Raw genomic sequence first — 13,927 nt, 5'->3', positions numbered from 1 at the left:
GTCTTTGTCATTTAATTGTTGCCGGTCTTTGTGCAGTGGATCAAACACAGAGAGCGATAACAATACGCCGTTTCAATTAAATTCACTCATGTGTGACTTATGCTTGAAGAATTGCTTGCTGCTCCAGTCAGAAGCGTTGTGGACTTTACAATACAATGTTTGCATTTATGCAAACATATCATGACAGACTTGGAAAAGTTCTGCGTCAAAAAACCTCATTGGCTTTTGTTTAACTTGATATGAAATTACTGAGCATCCATTGATGTGGTTTTTAGTGGTGTACTTGTTTTTTTCTAAATAATTTGTCCATCATGCTGTTTCTGGAATTTGTCTGATGATTTTTTCTTTTGTTGCTCTGATGCTTTTGTCAAACAGACTTGGAGAATTTCAAAACCCAGAGAAGAAGTCCAGTGAGGGTTCGTGAAGGTCAAGGTGTGGTCTTGTTGTGTGGCCCACCCCCTCACTCAGGAGGTAAGATTCTCTACTCAGTTTTATTTTTTTTGTCACGTGATGGTAAATCTTGAAACATAGCATGTTTATACTAGATATATGGAGTTTGGTATGCATGAGGAGACTCTATTGCTAGTGGCTTTTTGCCTATGTTGTTGGAGTCAGTAGAGTGAGTCATTTGTATTGTATTACGCGTTGGCCTGTCAGTCTGATTTTCTTTGAGGTTGAGGAAAAATCTGGCAAGCAGTCTGCAGAGGATACCTTTGGTTGGGAATCTGCTAAGCTGACTAACAAAGCTTCACTCAGATGGTATATGCCTCATATCACCCCTTTAGTATCCATCACATGGCTCCAGCACCTACACATAGTTCTTAAAATGGACCAGCAAAGCTAAATGTCCTTGTTGACATTCATTAACTTGACTTTAATTGCAAATACATTTATATTTAATATTAAAATGCAAACAGCAAAATCTCATATTTAAAATTGTCCACATGTCCTACCTTTAGCGTGAGTGCATTTCTTCAGTTGGGGAAAAAACCTTCAACACTGGAGCATACAGAGACAGCAATCTGTTTAATCTATTTAGACTGTTTATTATTCTGGCTCACTCCTCTCTTATTTGCAAGGAAATAGGCCCACAGCATCACAGGTGCTTTCTTACACATTGATATTCTGTTTTGTGCCAGATTCAACTAAGAGGTTGTTTTTGAAAAGCTAAATCTAAGTGGTATCTCACAAAGTACAAAGTTCCAGCTTTTCATTTCATGTTGGCTACATAGGACCGAAAATGCAGTTTTCCTGGCAAGCCTCAAAAACAACTCGCTGGCATATGGATAACATCTAATGGTTGTTAAGGTGATTTGTATATCCCAAGACGCCATGTGACGCGCAATGAGAAAAGTAGGAAGAAGTCGGCAAAGCTCAAACGGAGAAAAAGAGGAAAATATATAAATTTCTGAAAAAAAGAGTGATTTTCGTTTTAATGCAAAATGTGCAAGCTGAAGTTATGAAGTAACCACTCAGTGCTCTAAATGACAGTGTCGGAGGTTTTAAAACAGCACATTTTGTGTTTAAACTTGGCCTGTTTTCAGTGTAAAACCCAGCCGGGCCGCATCTGCATATTGGCGAGGGAAAACCCACAGCTCATTTTGTTTGGCTACACGCTGGCTTTTGTTATGCGTGTCGGTCAATAAGCTGCATGCTTGAAGTAAGCACATGGCTACTTTAAAGCAGCTGCTATTTGAAAAATAATATGTTTCTTCAAGATGGACCAAGGTGAATGTATGGAGTACTTGTTCACCAGGACTCTTTTTTGAAGGAGAAGAAATTGATGATAACTGAATAACTTTGGAGAACATTCCTAGTTTAACCTAAGACGAGGATGACGAAGAAAGCTTTGGACTGGCGGCAGAGGAGCTAGAACCTAAGATATCAGAAGCTATTGTCATCACAACATTTGATTAAGACAGAGACAGTGAAATAGAGAAGATCCATAACTTTGACTGTAAATGCTACTGGAGAAGAAAGCAGAATTCTTCACTTGGAACAGTCCTGTAGCCGCAAATATTCTCCAGAGCTTGTGTACAACATCCGGATGGATTCTTTAGCAGCAGAAAGGAAGTGGTAGGACATGAAAATTATCGGACATCTTGAACCAAACAGTAGAAACCTCAGCAATGACAACATCCACCAAGAAGACACCAATGAAACGAAAACACTCATTTGATCGGAGACTGCAGGCATACCTTTCATTTTCTCATGGGGTAAGTTTGACAACTTTAAAAAAAAACTATTATGATGCATTACTTTGAAAATAAATCATGTATTTTCAGCGAAGCGGACAAGTTCACATAAACCTGACCAGTCAAATATTAAAAGCTGAGAGAAATATTTCATTTGTTTCCCCTGTTCAGAAACACTTATTCAAAAGTGTAAACTACTGGCCTGTAGCTCTATTCATACCTGCATTCTGATCAGACACAAACATTGATCACCAACCCCCAAACTGCTGTCTTATTGTCCCACCTATTGAGTGATCGATTGCTGCAACCTGACTTGTTCCTGGTTTTGCCACGGCCTGTCACACCATTCTTTGCCATGTTTCTTCTGTGAGATAAAGTGTATCCTTGTCCAACCTTTCTTGTCACAATTCCAGTTGTTTTTAACTTTTTATTTACAGCTCTAGCTGTGGATATAAGCAAGTCTCAAAAAAGACTAATTCCAGTCTTGTGATTTGTGATGATATACACACATCCGCATTATTTGAATGACAGGTTCCCTTGCCTTTTTTATTTTGAACAGTGACAAAGGAAAATGGCCCTCCATCACATTATATTTATACTCCAGGGAAACAGCAGAAAGTCATGGATTGCTGATTAAAAGTTCTCCAACACTTATAGTTAATAGAAATGATTAAACATACTAATAATTGTGGCACCAGTCATTTTGTTAAAAAAAAACAAGTATTTAAAAAAATATTTTTTTTCCCCACTTGGGAAATGTATTCAACATAAAGGTTGGATTTTTTTGTGCGTAAAGGGGTTCTTTCAGGAGCCGCTGTATTGTTTTATCTGCTGCGGACATTGTTGTAGCTCCCTGTTTGACATTTTCTCATTCTCTGGAGTTCAGTTTGTGCATCTGTTTGCTGGTCTTATTGCTTAGAAAATGTAGAAATGGAATACCACTGCAAGGGAAGCAAAAACACATCAGTGTGTTGTTTGTAAAATGCTTCTGATGCGCTTTTTGGTTCCTTTTATATTTTATGCAAATCTATAACACTCTCTTGTCAACACCAGCACTGAGGGTGACACTGGTGTTTTATGAACTTAATCTTGCCTTCCTCTGAACATGTGCAAATTTAATTTTGACAACCTGGATGCAGTTTGATCTACACATCTACAAGTTTATTAGGGTGTTTGTTTGTGAGATGGCAAAATGTATGAAATTTAAATAGCTGGATCAGAAAATATTTCATGGTGGTTGTATGGATAACCTTAAAAGTCCCACTCCATGTGTGGCTGTATTGAACCCTGCTGTTTCCCTGCTGAGGGAAGAGTCAGTGTTTAATCGCATACTCGCTTGGAAGCCTAATAGGCCCACTTTTGTAGCACTTTGTTGTGTTTGTTTTACAAGGAAACATCTCACCTTGTGTTACAACATAAAAAGCTGGAACAATCAACCATACGCTCAATTTGGCAGTTTGTACGTTTTTAAACACCCCTTGCTGCAAGGTATCCTCATGCCAACACGCACTCCAGCCAGCAAGCAGCTGCAGTTTCAGGAGTGTTGGGGTTCAGTGTGATAGCAGCGTCATAAAAGTGTTTAAAAGTGTCCTACTTTGACTGATTGGAAAGCAGCTAATTAAATCTAACAGTTTATTTATCATTTGTAGGAAAACTGATTTATTTTGGAAAATGTTACATCTTCAAATTGTGCCTTGTGTCTCTGAATGTGGTGTACTTGAGGCAATTTTTACAAATTGCAGGAGGAAATTACTTCCTTTCTCTGAATGCTGTGAGAAAAGAGGGTGTGCTCTTTAGATAGCCTTTCAGAGGAAGTGTTTTTTCCTGCAGTGGAGATAGAACTATAGTCAACCTTGGCTGACTTCTACTGGGATGGATTACATACTAGGGAGGAGACATATATTGAAAAAGTATAATCTATTTACTTAGAAATGGATTGATGCTTCACAAGTAACTTTTGCGTCAAAAACTATGAGGATGATTTATAGGTTTCCATTTGTAATGAATGCTGAAGTCAGTTAAGGGTGCACAAATTAGTGATGTCCAACAAGAACAAAAAAGTATGCACACATCTCCCCAGTGCTCACTTCCCTTCAGTGGCTCCCAGTTTGTTTTAGAATTGTGTTTAAAATTTTATTGATTACCTATAAGGCCCTGAATGTCTGACCTCCTGCAGTCTTATGTGCCCTCTAGATCTCTTTGATCTAATGATAATTTGCTTTTAGTTGTCCCGAGGTCCAGCCTGGTCCACCGAGGTGATTGGGCATTTTCTGTTGTAGCTCCTAAACTCTGGAACCAGCTTCCCCGTTATATCCGACAGGCTTCAACTCTTGTTGTTTTTCATATCTCAAGACTTCAAAACAATTTTTTTTAATCTATAATAGGTGTTATATATAATACCTAGCAAGCTAGAATAAAAAAAAAAAAAAACTAAACTCTAGCTAAAAGCCATATATTTCTTTTTTTCCTTATCTTAGCAATAACTTGACACATTTTTGTAATGGCAACATTTTTATCTCAAACTCAAGAGACGTACATTTAATTAATAACCGTGCAGCTTGTTGATCATTATATTGTATAGTTGGTGTTGCACATCACATATTATATATTTGAAAAGGAACACATTTAGATAAAAAGTTGGATTGATTCATTATAGATGTGATATATGGAAAGTGTTTTTTGCCTTAAGGAAAGGTAATTTTCTTAAATAGATAAGCCAAAAAGATGTTAAGAGGCAGCCTGAATAAATTGATTACATAAAAATCGTCATAGTTTAATATATTTTACACAGTAGGTGAATTGCAGTTTTAAAATCCAAGAATTATCCATTCAAGACAGAAACGACTTAGAGAGCACATACTGCTGCAGGCCAATTATAATACAACCAATATATTTCTAGTTTAAAGTTGATGGCATAAATAATTGAATGAAAATAAAATTAATTCAGTAGATAATGTATACTGTACCTAAATGTGTACCTAACTGACTTTAGCGTAAGATATAGTATGGAAAGAATGACTTACTTGCTTTTTAGCACCTCTCTGAAAATTGCTTTTATTATAGTAGCCCAGGGGTCGACAACCTGCGGCTCCGGAGCCACATGCGGCTCTTCAGCCTCCTTTTTGTGCCTCCCTTGGCTTTGACAAAAGGGAAAAAATTATTTATGTATTAATTAAATTTATATATATATATATATATATATATATATATATATATTTATATATGTATATACACTATTGTTTTGATGCATAGTTATATTGGAGTTTGAGGTGATACATTAACGCAGAATTTTAAAAGGGTTTTTATAAACTGTACACTAAAAGATACGCCTCATCTATAGCCCTCCCCTATACCTGCTTGTGGCTTCTTGAGGTTGTGACCCACACTTTCCAACAAGAACAAAAAAGCATGAATACATACCAAAAAATAAAAATCACAGAAGAAAACAGAAAGTTTAATTCTGCATGAACAGATTAATTTGCCTACATTGCCAACTACGCTGGCTTGCCTGTGCAAGTTTAAATATCGCTGCCGCCTCGCAAAGCAGAGCCAATAGTCCTGTGTGAAGATCAAAGTCACATCTTACAGTCACGACATGGGAAAGATCAGCATAGAGCTTCAGAAACAAAATTCACATTAAACAGGTATGAACACTAGTATTTAATTGGCTATTATTTAAAAAAAGATAGTTTAGACTTACGGATGATGTACTTTTTTATTGTATGTTCAGCTTCGCTTGATTGCTGGCCAAGAAAGAAACTTGAAGAGGATGAGAGCACACTGAAATGGACTTGTCAAAAAACTTTTGTAATTTTATGTTTACTTAATTAAAACAACTAAGCTGCAACTACAATTTTTTATATGAATGTATGAATAATGTTTATTTCACACAATCCAGTAAAATTATTAACTTATAATTTTTTTTTGAATACATTTTATAAATTATAAATGTAACACATGCAAACAAGCATTATTTATAATTAATTATATATATGATAATGTGGGCTACGTTTATTTTGACTTTATACAAATACGAAACGGACTTAAAAGGCGTGCATAGTTCAGTGTTTAATTTATTTTAAAATAGCCTACACATACACACTGCACTTCTGTTTGTGTAATTCTAATGAAAAAATAATAATAGAAGTTTATTAGCTGTTATCTTTTACAGCTCCAGACAATTTTTTATTTATTTGTTTTTTGGAAGAGAGAGCAAAATGGCTCTTTTCGTAATAAATATTGCCAACCCCTGATCTCAGTCTGGAATATTTAAAAAATCCAACATTTATTCATTGGTAAACATTTCCCAGTACAAAAAATAAAAATTATATATATACATATACATATATATATATATATATATATATATATATATATATATATATATATATATATATATATATATATATATATATATATATATATATATATATATATATACATATACATACATATATATATATATATATATATATACATACATATATACATACATATATATATATATATATATATATATATATATGTGTGTGTGTGTGTGTGTGTGTGTGTGTGTGTATGTATGTATGTATACAGTAATGTGCAAAGGTTTTAGGAAGGTGTGAAAAAATGCTTTAAACATTGAATGCTTTCAAAAATGGAAGTGTTAATCATTTATTTTCATCAATCAACAAAATGCAGTGAATGAACAAAAGATAAATCTAAATCAGATCAATATTTGGTTTGACCACTCTTTGCCTTCAAAACAGCATAAATTCTTCTAGGTACACTACCACAGTTTTTGAAGGAACATGGCTGGTAGGTTCTTCCAAACATCTTGGAGAACTAACCACAGATCTTCTGGGACTCAGTTTGTCTCCTTGCTATTTGACAAGAAAACTGCCAAAATCTGCTTTCGTCCAACAGACTAGTAATAAAATGTCTGTTTTATTCTTTACATGGTAGAACAGCTGTTCTAAGACCACTTTCCTTGGAAATATTTTCATTCAATAAGTTTTACTCAATCAGTTGTCACTGAAAATCAATCTTGTTGAGACACACATTGGGAATATAAAGATGGGCAGTGGAGGAATAATCCCCTGTTCAGCCCTAATTTTTAAGTATATGATAAGTGCAAGCAGTTTGGTTATTACGTACATGAAAATGCCTCTAAACAATGGAAAATAAGAGAAAATTTGTTTATTTCAGTTTACTGAGTTTTTTCAAAATGAAAACATCCAAAAAAGAAAACACACTCATGCTTACTTAGTTACTTAGTAAAGCAACAGACAATAAAAGCCTATTATTTTCAGCCCAATCAGAGGTCAAATAAGTTTTAAAATATTTGTATGCTTCATAACCTTCCTGAAGATAGTGCTTAGTGACTTTTGGCTCACTTAGCAACACAGACACACACAGGACAAACAACCATGCACACACTCAGTCACACCTAAGTGCAATTTAGAGAGACCAGTTAACCTAACAGTCATGTTTTTAGACTGTGGGAGGAAGCCAAAGTACCTGGTGAGAACCCACGCATGTACAGGGAGAACATGCAAACTCCATGCAGAAAGTCCCCTGGCCAGGAGTCGAACCCAGGACCTTCTTGCTGTGGGTCAACAGAGCTACCAACTGCGCATTTATAGATTTGAGTTTATCTCAAGGCCTATTACACAATGGGTAACAGCAGGAATGGAATTTAATAAACTTGGAGGTGAAGAGACCAACATTAAAGCTAAACTCAATCTAAGAAAATAGATTTAATGGTCAAATTCCTCCAAACTGACTTAGTTTGTCTTCTTGCTATTTGACAAGAAAACTGCCAAAATCTGCTTTAGTCCAACACACTAGTGATAAAATGTCTGTTTTATTCTTTACATGGTAGAACAGCTGTTCTAAGACCAAATCACTTTCCTTGAAAAAGAAATTCTGATGGTCTCACATCATTTGAAACTGCAGAGATGCAGCTGTAATGCTAATGGAACAACAGAGCGACAACAGAAAACAAAACCAAGAAAATAAATAAAGCTGAGTGTGCAAACCACCAAGTATTTATTACCCTCTCCTCATTTCAGTCCTCTGGCTGGGAGATGTTGGCAGAAATCTTAAGAATTTCAGATCTTCTGTGGACGTAGGCTTTATCCTTCTGTCTCTTCATGTAATCCCAGACACACTGATGTTGAGATCAGGGCCATACCATCACTTCCTGTAAGTCTTGTTCGTTACGCTGAAGATAGTGCTTAATGACTTTCACTGCTACAAACTACCGCACAGTTCTCTGATAAACTACAAAGCTACTTTGTCACCTATGCTTTTCCGTATGTTGTTTATCCAAGGCATTTTTTGTTCATTTGTGATTCCTTTCTTTAGGACTTTTAGCACTTTCAACTGTCTTTCAGCTTCTCAGCCATGCATCAAAACTGGTCCTTAAAGAGCCAAACTGACATTCTGATCATTGCACTTATTAATTGGCTGAAGGTAAAACTGATCTGGAGTTAGTGCTAATAACTCTCACCTGCTCCTTGTGGGTACTTCAGTGTTTAATAAAGCTTTAATGCCAGACATATTTATTCTGATTTGTAAAATATCCTTAGGTAAAGGAATATCATTCCTTTTATTTTCATGACTATTTACATTGTAGATTCTCACCAAATGCAACAAATATGTGAATGAACACAGATTGAATTATGTAGTAAACAAAAGGTGTGAAATAATTCTAAACAGAAGTCTTAGAATTTGTCCTCTGCTGGACAGGCGTGGTAAGGCGTATTTGTCACTTCCTGTTTTCACTGTTGCACTCGGTGGATTGTTTGGTGTGTGAAGGCTCTCTCGTTTGATCTGATTTCTCTCTACTGTGATATCTCTTACTTGTTCTAATACATAAGCACATTAAAACACACACTTTCTGTTGCTGCTTTTAACGTTTGGGGACTCTCCGTGTCTTACACGGTTTTTCTAGTAGTGGTAAGGGGTCGCTAGCTTAGCGTTAGCTTTAGCTCCACCATGGCTACCTGTTCTGCTGTTTCTCTCTCTGAGTCTCCTCCTCTCTCCTGCTCTCTCTGTGTCAGATGTTCAGTTACTCCTCTGCCTCCTTTAGTGATAATGGTACGTGTAATAAATGTAGCATTTTTGTAGCTTTGGAGGCGAGGGTGTCGGAATTGGAAGCCCGGCTCCGCGTTGTTGAAAAACCAGCATATAGCCGAGGCCCCTTAGCCAGCGCGGAGCCACCGAGGGTAGCTCCCCGTAGCAGTCCTCCAGCAGAGCCCGCGCAGCCGGGGCCTCAGGCCGCCTGGGTGACGGTACATAGAAAGTGCATAGTCCTAGATCCCAGCCCACAGGTCACCACCAACCCGTCTGCGTTTCTAACAGATTTTTCCCGTTCAGCGAAACACCCGCTGAGAAGCCAACTCTGGTAATTGGCAGCTCTATAGTCAGAAACGTGGCACTAGAGACACCAGCGACCATAGTCAAATGTCTGCTAGGGGCCAGAACAGGCGACATCAAATCATACCTGAAACTGCTGGCTAAGGATAAGCATAAATACAGTAAGATTGTAATTCACGTTGGCGGTAATGTCACCCGATTACGTCAATCGGAGGTCACCAAAGTTAGTGTTGCTTCGGTGTGTAAGTTTGCCAAAACAATGTCAGACTCCGTAATTTTCTCTTGTCCCCTCACCGATCTGACCAGTGACGACATGTTTAGCCGCATGCTGTCATTCAACCGCTGGCTGTCTAGGTGGTGTCCAGAAAACAATGTGGGGAAATTATGGGGAAAACCTGGCCTGATCCAGAGAGACAGCATCCATCCCACTTTGGATGGAGCAGCTCTTCTTTCTAGGACTCTGGCTGAATTTATTAGTTCTCCAAACCCCTGAAAACCCAGAGTTCAGACAAGGAAGCAGGGTCGTAGTTTAACTCTCCTCTCTGCAGCTTCTGTACTGCTACCCACCCATTACCCAAAATTGAATAGATCAAAAAATAATCTCAAACGAGAAAATCAGGAAAATCTAATAAAAATAAACACAACTCAGACTAAAAAGAAAAATAAAACAATTAAATGTGGCTTACTGAACATAAGACCTCTCTCTGCAAAACCTTTGCTAGTTAGTGACCTGATTTGTGACAATCAGATTGATTTATTTTGCCTCACAGAAACCTGGCTGCAGCAAGAGGATTAAGTTACTATACATGATAAATAAACTGCTACTAATTATTAAAATTTTCAAATTCCTCGAAATACTGGGCTAGGAGGAGGAGTAGCAACCATCTTTCAGTCCGATTTATTGACTAGTCCCATACCAATCAATAGCTACAACTCTTTTGAATATTTAATCCTTAGTTTCCTCATCCAAATTGCAAAGCACTAAAACCACTTCTGTTTGTTGTTTTGTACCATCTACCAGGCCCTTACTCTCAATTTTTAAATCAGTTTTCAGACTGTTTATCTGATTTAGTGTTAAATACACATAAGGTTATTATAGTGATAGCCTAAATATAGCCTTAAATGCTATCATAGACTCAATTGGCTTTGCACAAAACATTAACAAACCTACCCACCTTTGTCTTCATTCTCTGGACCTTGTGCTGACATATGGCACTGAATGTGAAGACATAGCAAAATTTCCTCATAACCCTGTCCTGTCTGACCATTTTTTAATAACCTTTAAGTTTAATTTAACCGAGTACTCCACACCTGAAAGAAAATTTCATTATAGTAGATCATTATCAGACAATGCTGTAACAACCTATAAAGAATCTGTTCCACTTTTGATTTCCTCATTATCACAGAAAAGCACAGTGGAGGGCAATAATTTTGTTTCTGCCCCTTCACAAATTGATTATCTTGTTCATAGTGTTACTTCATCATTGTGTGGTGCATTAGACAATGCAGCCCCCTTGAAAAAGAAGGTAATTATTCATAGGAGACCAGCTCCATGGTTTAATTCAGAGCTGCGTACTTTAAAGCACAATGTTAGAAAATTGGAGAGAAAATGGCACTCTACACACCAAGAGGATTCCTACTTAAAAAACAGCTTACTGATGTATAAAAAGACACTTCACCAAGCTAGAACAGCTTATTTCTCATCATTAATAGAAGACAACAAGAATACTCCTAGGTTTCTCTTTAGTACATGTTGGCTTGCGCTAAAAAAACAAAAACATCCAGACAGAATCCAGCAATTGTAGAGCTCTGACTTTTTTTATGCCGTTCTTCAAACATCTCATTCCAGTTGACAGCATGACATACATTCCAACAATAGGAGGGAGAGCCTCTCCACTGATCTAACACACCTGGCGTTTAAAGCATTGGCTCCTACCTGGACTAATTAAGGGGTGGAGTCAACATTTACATTTCCAGATAGAAAAACATTTGTACTAACCTATATTCCTAGAAAGATATTTACATAATTACAACTAACAACTTCAAAACTAAAACAAAAACAATCTGGGCCCAATCAAAATCCAGAAAACATCGCCCCTCTCTCTCAAACAATGGATTTTCCCAGTGAGGCTGATTGAAAACACCAGGTCCTTGTCAGCACTGCTCATGGGCGCGCTTCCATGGCAACACAAGACCAGGTGACCTCAAAGAGAAGAGAGAATGATTAAACCAAAATATTAAATAAAGCAAATAATTTCCTCCCAACAAAGCAATACATTTACCAACTAAATAAGAATATTAGAAGTACAAAAAAAAAAAACAGCAGCTCTTATGGAGGGGGTAAATCCTTCACAGTACAGTTGCTAAATTTACACAGAGTCAAAGCTCTGTTGAGCCATCCATTCCCCTAGCTCTCAGCAGTGATGACTATGGGATTCTTCCAAAATAAAATTGATTCTATGAAAGAAGAAGAACAAAATATCGAGGCACGTGACGTCGCCCGGTACGGCGGAGCCGGGGTCTCACCCTGGAGCCAGGCCTGGGGTCGGGACTCGTCGGAGAGCGCCTGGCGGCCGGGTTGCTCCTCGCGGGACCCGGCCGGGCCAAGCCCGAACGAGAGACACGAGGCCATCCCCCAGTGGGCCCATCACCTGCAGGGGGAACCGTGAGGGACCAGTGCAAAGAGGATTGGGTGGCGGACGAAGGTGGAGACCTCAGCGGCCCGATCCCCGGACGCTTAGGCTCGCTCTAGGGATGTGGAATGTCACCTCGCTGGGGGGGAAGGAGCCTGAGCTTGTGCGGGAGGTCGAGAGATATCGACTAGAAATAGTCGGGCTCGCCTCCACGCACAGCGTGGGCTCTGGAACCCATCTCCTTGAGAGGGGTTGAACACTCTTCTACTCTGGAGTGGCCCACGGGGAGAGGCGGCGGGCTGGTGTGGGGTTTGCTTGTTGCCCCCCAGCTCAGCCGTCTCGTGTTGGGGTTTACCCCAGTGGATGAGAGGGTTGTATCCCTGCGCCTTCGGGTTGGGGAGAGGTCTCTGACTATCATTTCAGCGTACGGGCCGAGTGGTAGTGCAGAGTACCCAGCCTTCTTGGCGTCCCTGTCGGGGGTGCTGTATAGTGCCCCTCCCGGGGACTCCATTATTCTGCTGGGGGACTTCAACGCCCACGTAGGGAACGACAGTGACACCTGGAGAGGCGTGATCGGGAGGAATGGCCTCCCCGATCCGAATCCGAGTGGTGTTTTGTTATTGGACTTCTGTTCTAGTCACGGATTGTCCATAACGAACACCATGTTCAAACATAACGGTGTCCATCAGTGCATTTGGCACCAGGACACCCTAGGCAGGAGGTCGATGATCGACTTTGTTGTCGTATCATCAGACCTTCGGCCGCATGTTTTGGACACTCAGGTGAAGAGAGGGGCTGAGCTGTCCACTGATCACCACCTGGTGGTGAGTTGGATCCGCTGGAGGAGGAGAAAGCCGGACAGACTTGGCAGGCCCAAGCGCATAGTGAGGGTCTGCTGGGAATGCCTGGCGGAGCCCTCGGCCAGGGATGTATTCAACTCCCACCTCCGGGAGAGATTCGACCAGATCCCAGGGGATGTTGGAGACATAGAGTCCGGGTGGACCATGTTCTCCGCATCTATTGTCGATGCTGCTGCCCGTAGCTGCGGCCGTAAGGTCTGCGGTGCCTGTCGCGGCGGCAATCCCAGAACCCAGTGGTGGACACCGGCAGTAAGGGATGCTGTCAAGCTGAAGAAGGAGTCCTATCGGCTGTGGTTGGCTTGTGGGACTCCTGAGGCGGCTGACGGGTACCGTGAGGCCAAGCGTGCTGTGGCCCGGGCTGTGGCAGAGGCAAAAACTCGGGCCTGGGAGGAGTTCGGTGAGGCCGTGGAGAAGGACTACCGGTTGGCCTCGAAGCGATTCTGGCAAACCGTCCAGCGCCTCAGGAGGGGGAAGCTGTGCTTCGCCAACACTGTTTATAGTGGGGGCGGGAGACTGCTGACCTCGACTGAGGACATTATCGGGCGGTTGAAGGAGTACTTCGAGGATCTCCTCAATCCTGCCATCATGCATTCCGTGGTGGAAACAGAGGCTGGGGCCTCGGGGTTGGACTCTTTCATCACCCAGGCTGAAGTCACCGAGGTGGTTAAAAAGCTCCGCGGTGGCAAGGCTTCGGGGGTGGATGAGATCCGCCCTGAGTACCTCAAGTCTCTGGATGTTGTAGGGCTGTCATGGTTGACACGCCTCTTCAACATTGCGTGGCAGTCGGGGACAGTGCCTCTGGACTGGCAGACTGGGGTGGTGGTCCCCCTTCATAAGAAGTGGGACCGGAGGGTGTGTTCCAACTACAGGGGGATCA

General features: G+C 40.1%; 1 protein-coding gene across 5 annotated transcripts in view; it reads left to right on the top strand.

Annotated features, from left to right (window-relative positions):
- cntn3a.1 (contactin 3a, tandem duplicate 1) overlaps window positions 1-13,927 on the top strand; it is a 137,853-nt gene that overhangs the window by 47,660 nt on the left and 76,266 nt on the right. For all 5 annotated transcript variants that reach the window (XR_007040260.1, XM_047378909.1, XM_047378900.1 and 2 more), the window contains exon 5: window positions 376-471. Coding sequence is in view for 4 of the 5 variants with exons in the window: in XM_047378909.1 (XP_047234865.1) it covers window positions 376-471 (96 nt within the window). In the remaining variant the exon portion in view is untranslated. The remainder of the gene's footprint in view (window positions 1-375; window positions 472-13,927) is intronic.

Source organism: Girardinichthys multiradiatus, chromosome 1, assembly GCF_021462225.1.
Source record: "Girardinichthys multiradiatus isolate DD_20200921_A chromosome 1, DD_fGirMul_XY1, whole genome shotgun sequence".
In the NCBI taxonomy this organism is placed as follows: Eukaryota; Metazoa; Chordata; class Actinopteri; order Cyprinodontiformes; family Goodeidae; genus Girardinichthys; species Girardinichthys multiradiatus.
This window is presented reverse-complemented; position numbering and strand designations above follow the sequence as displayed.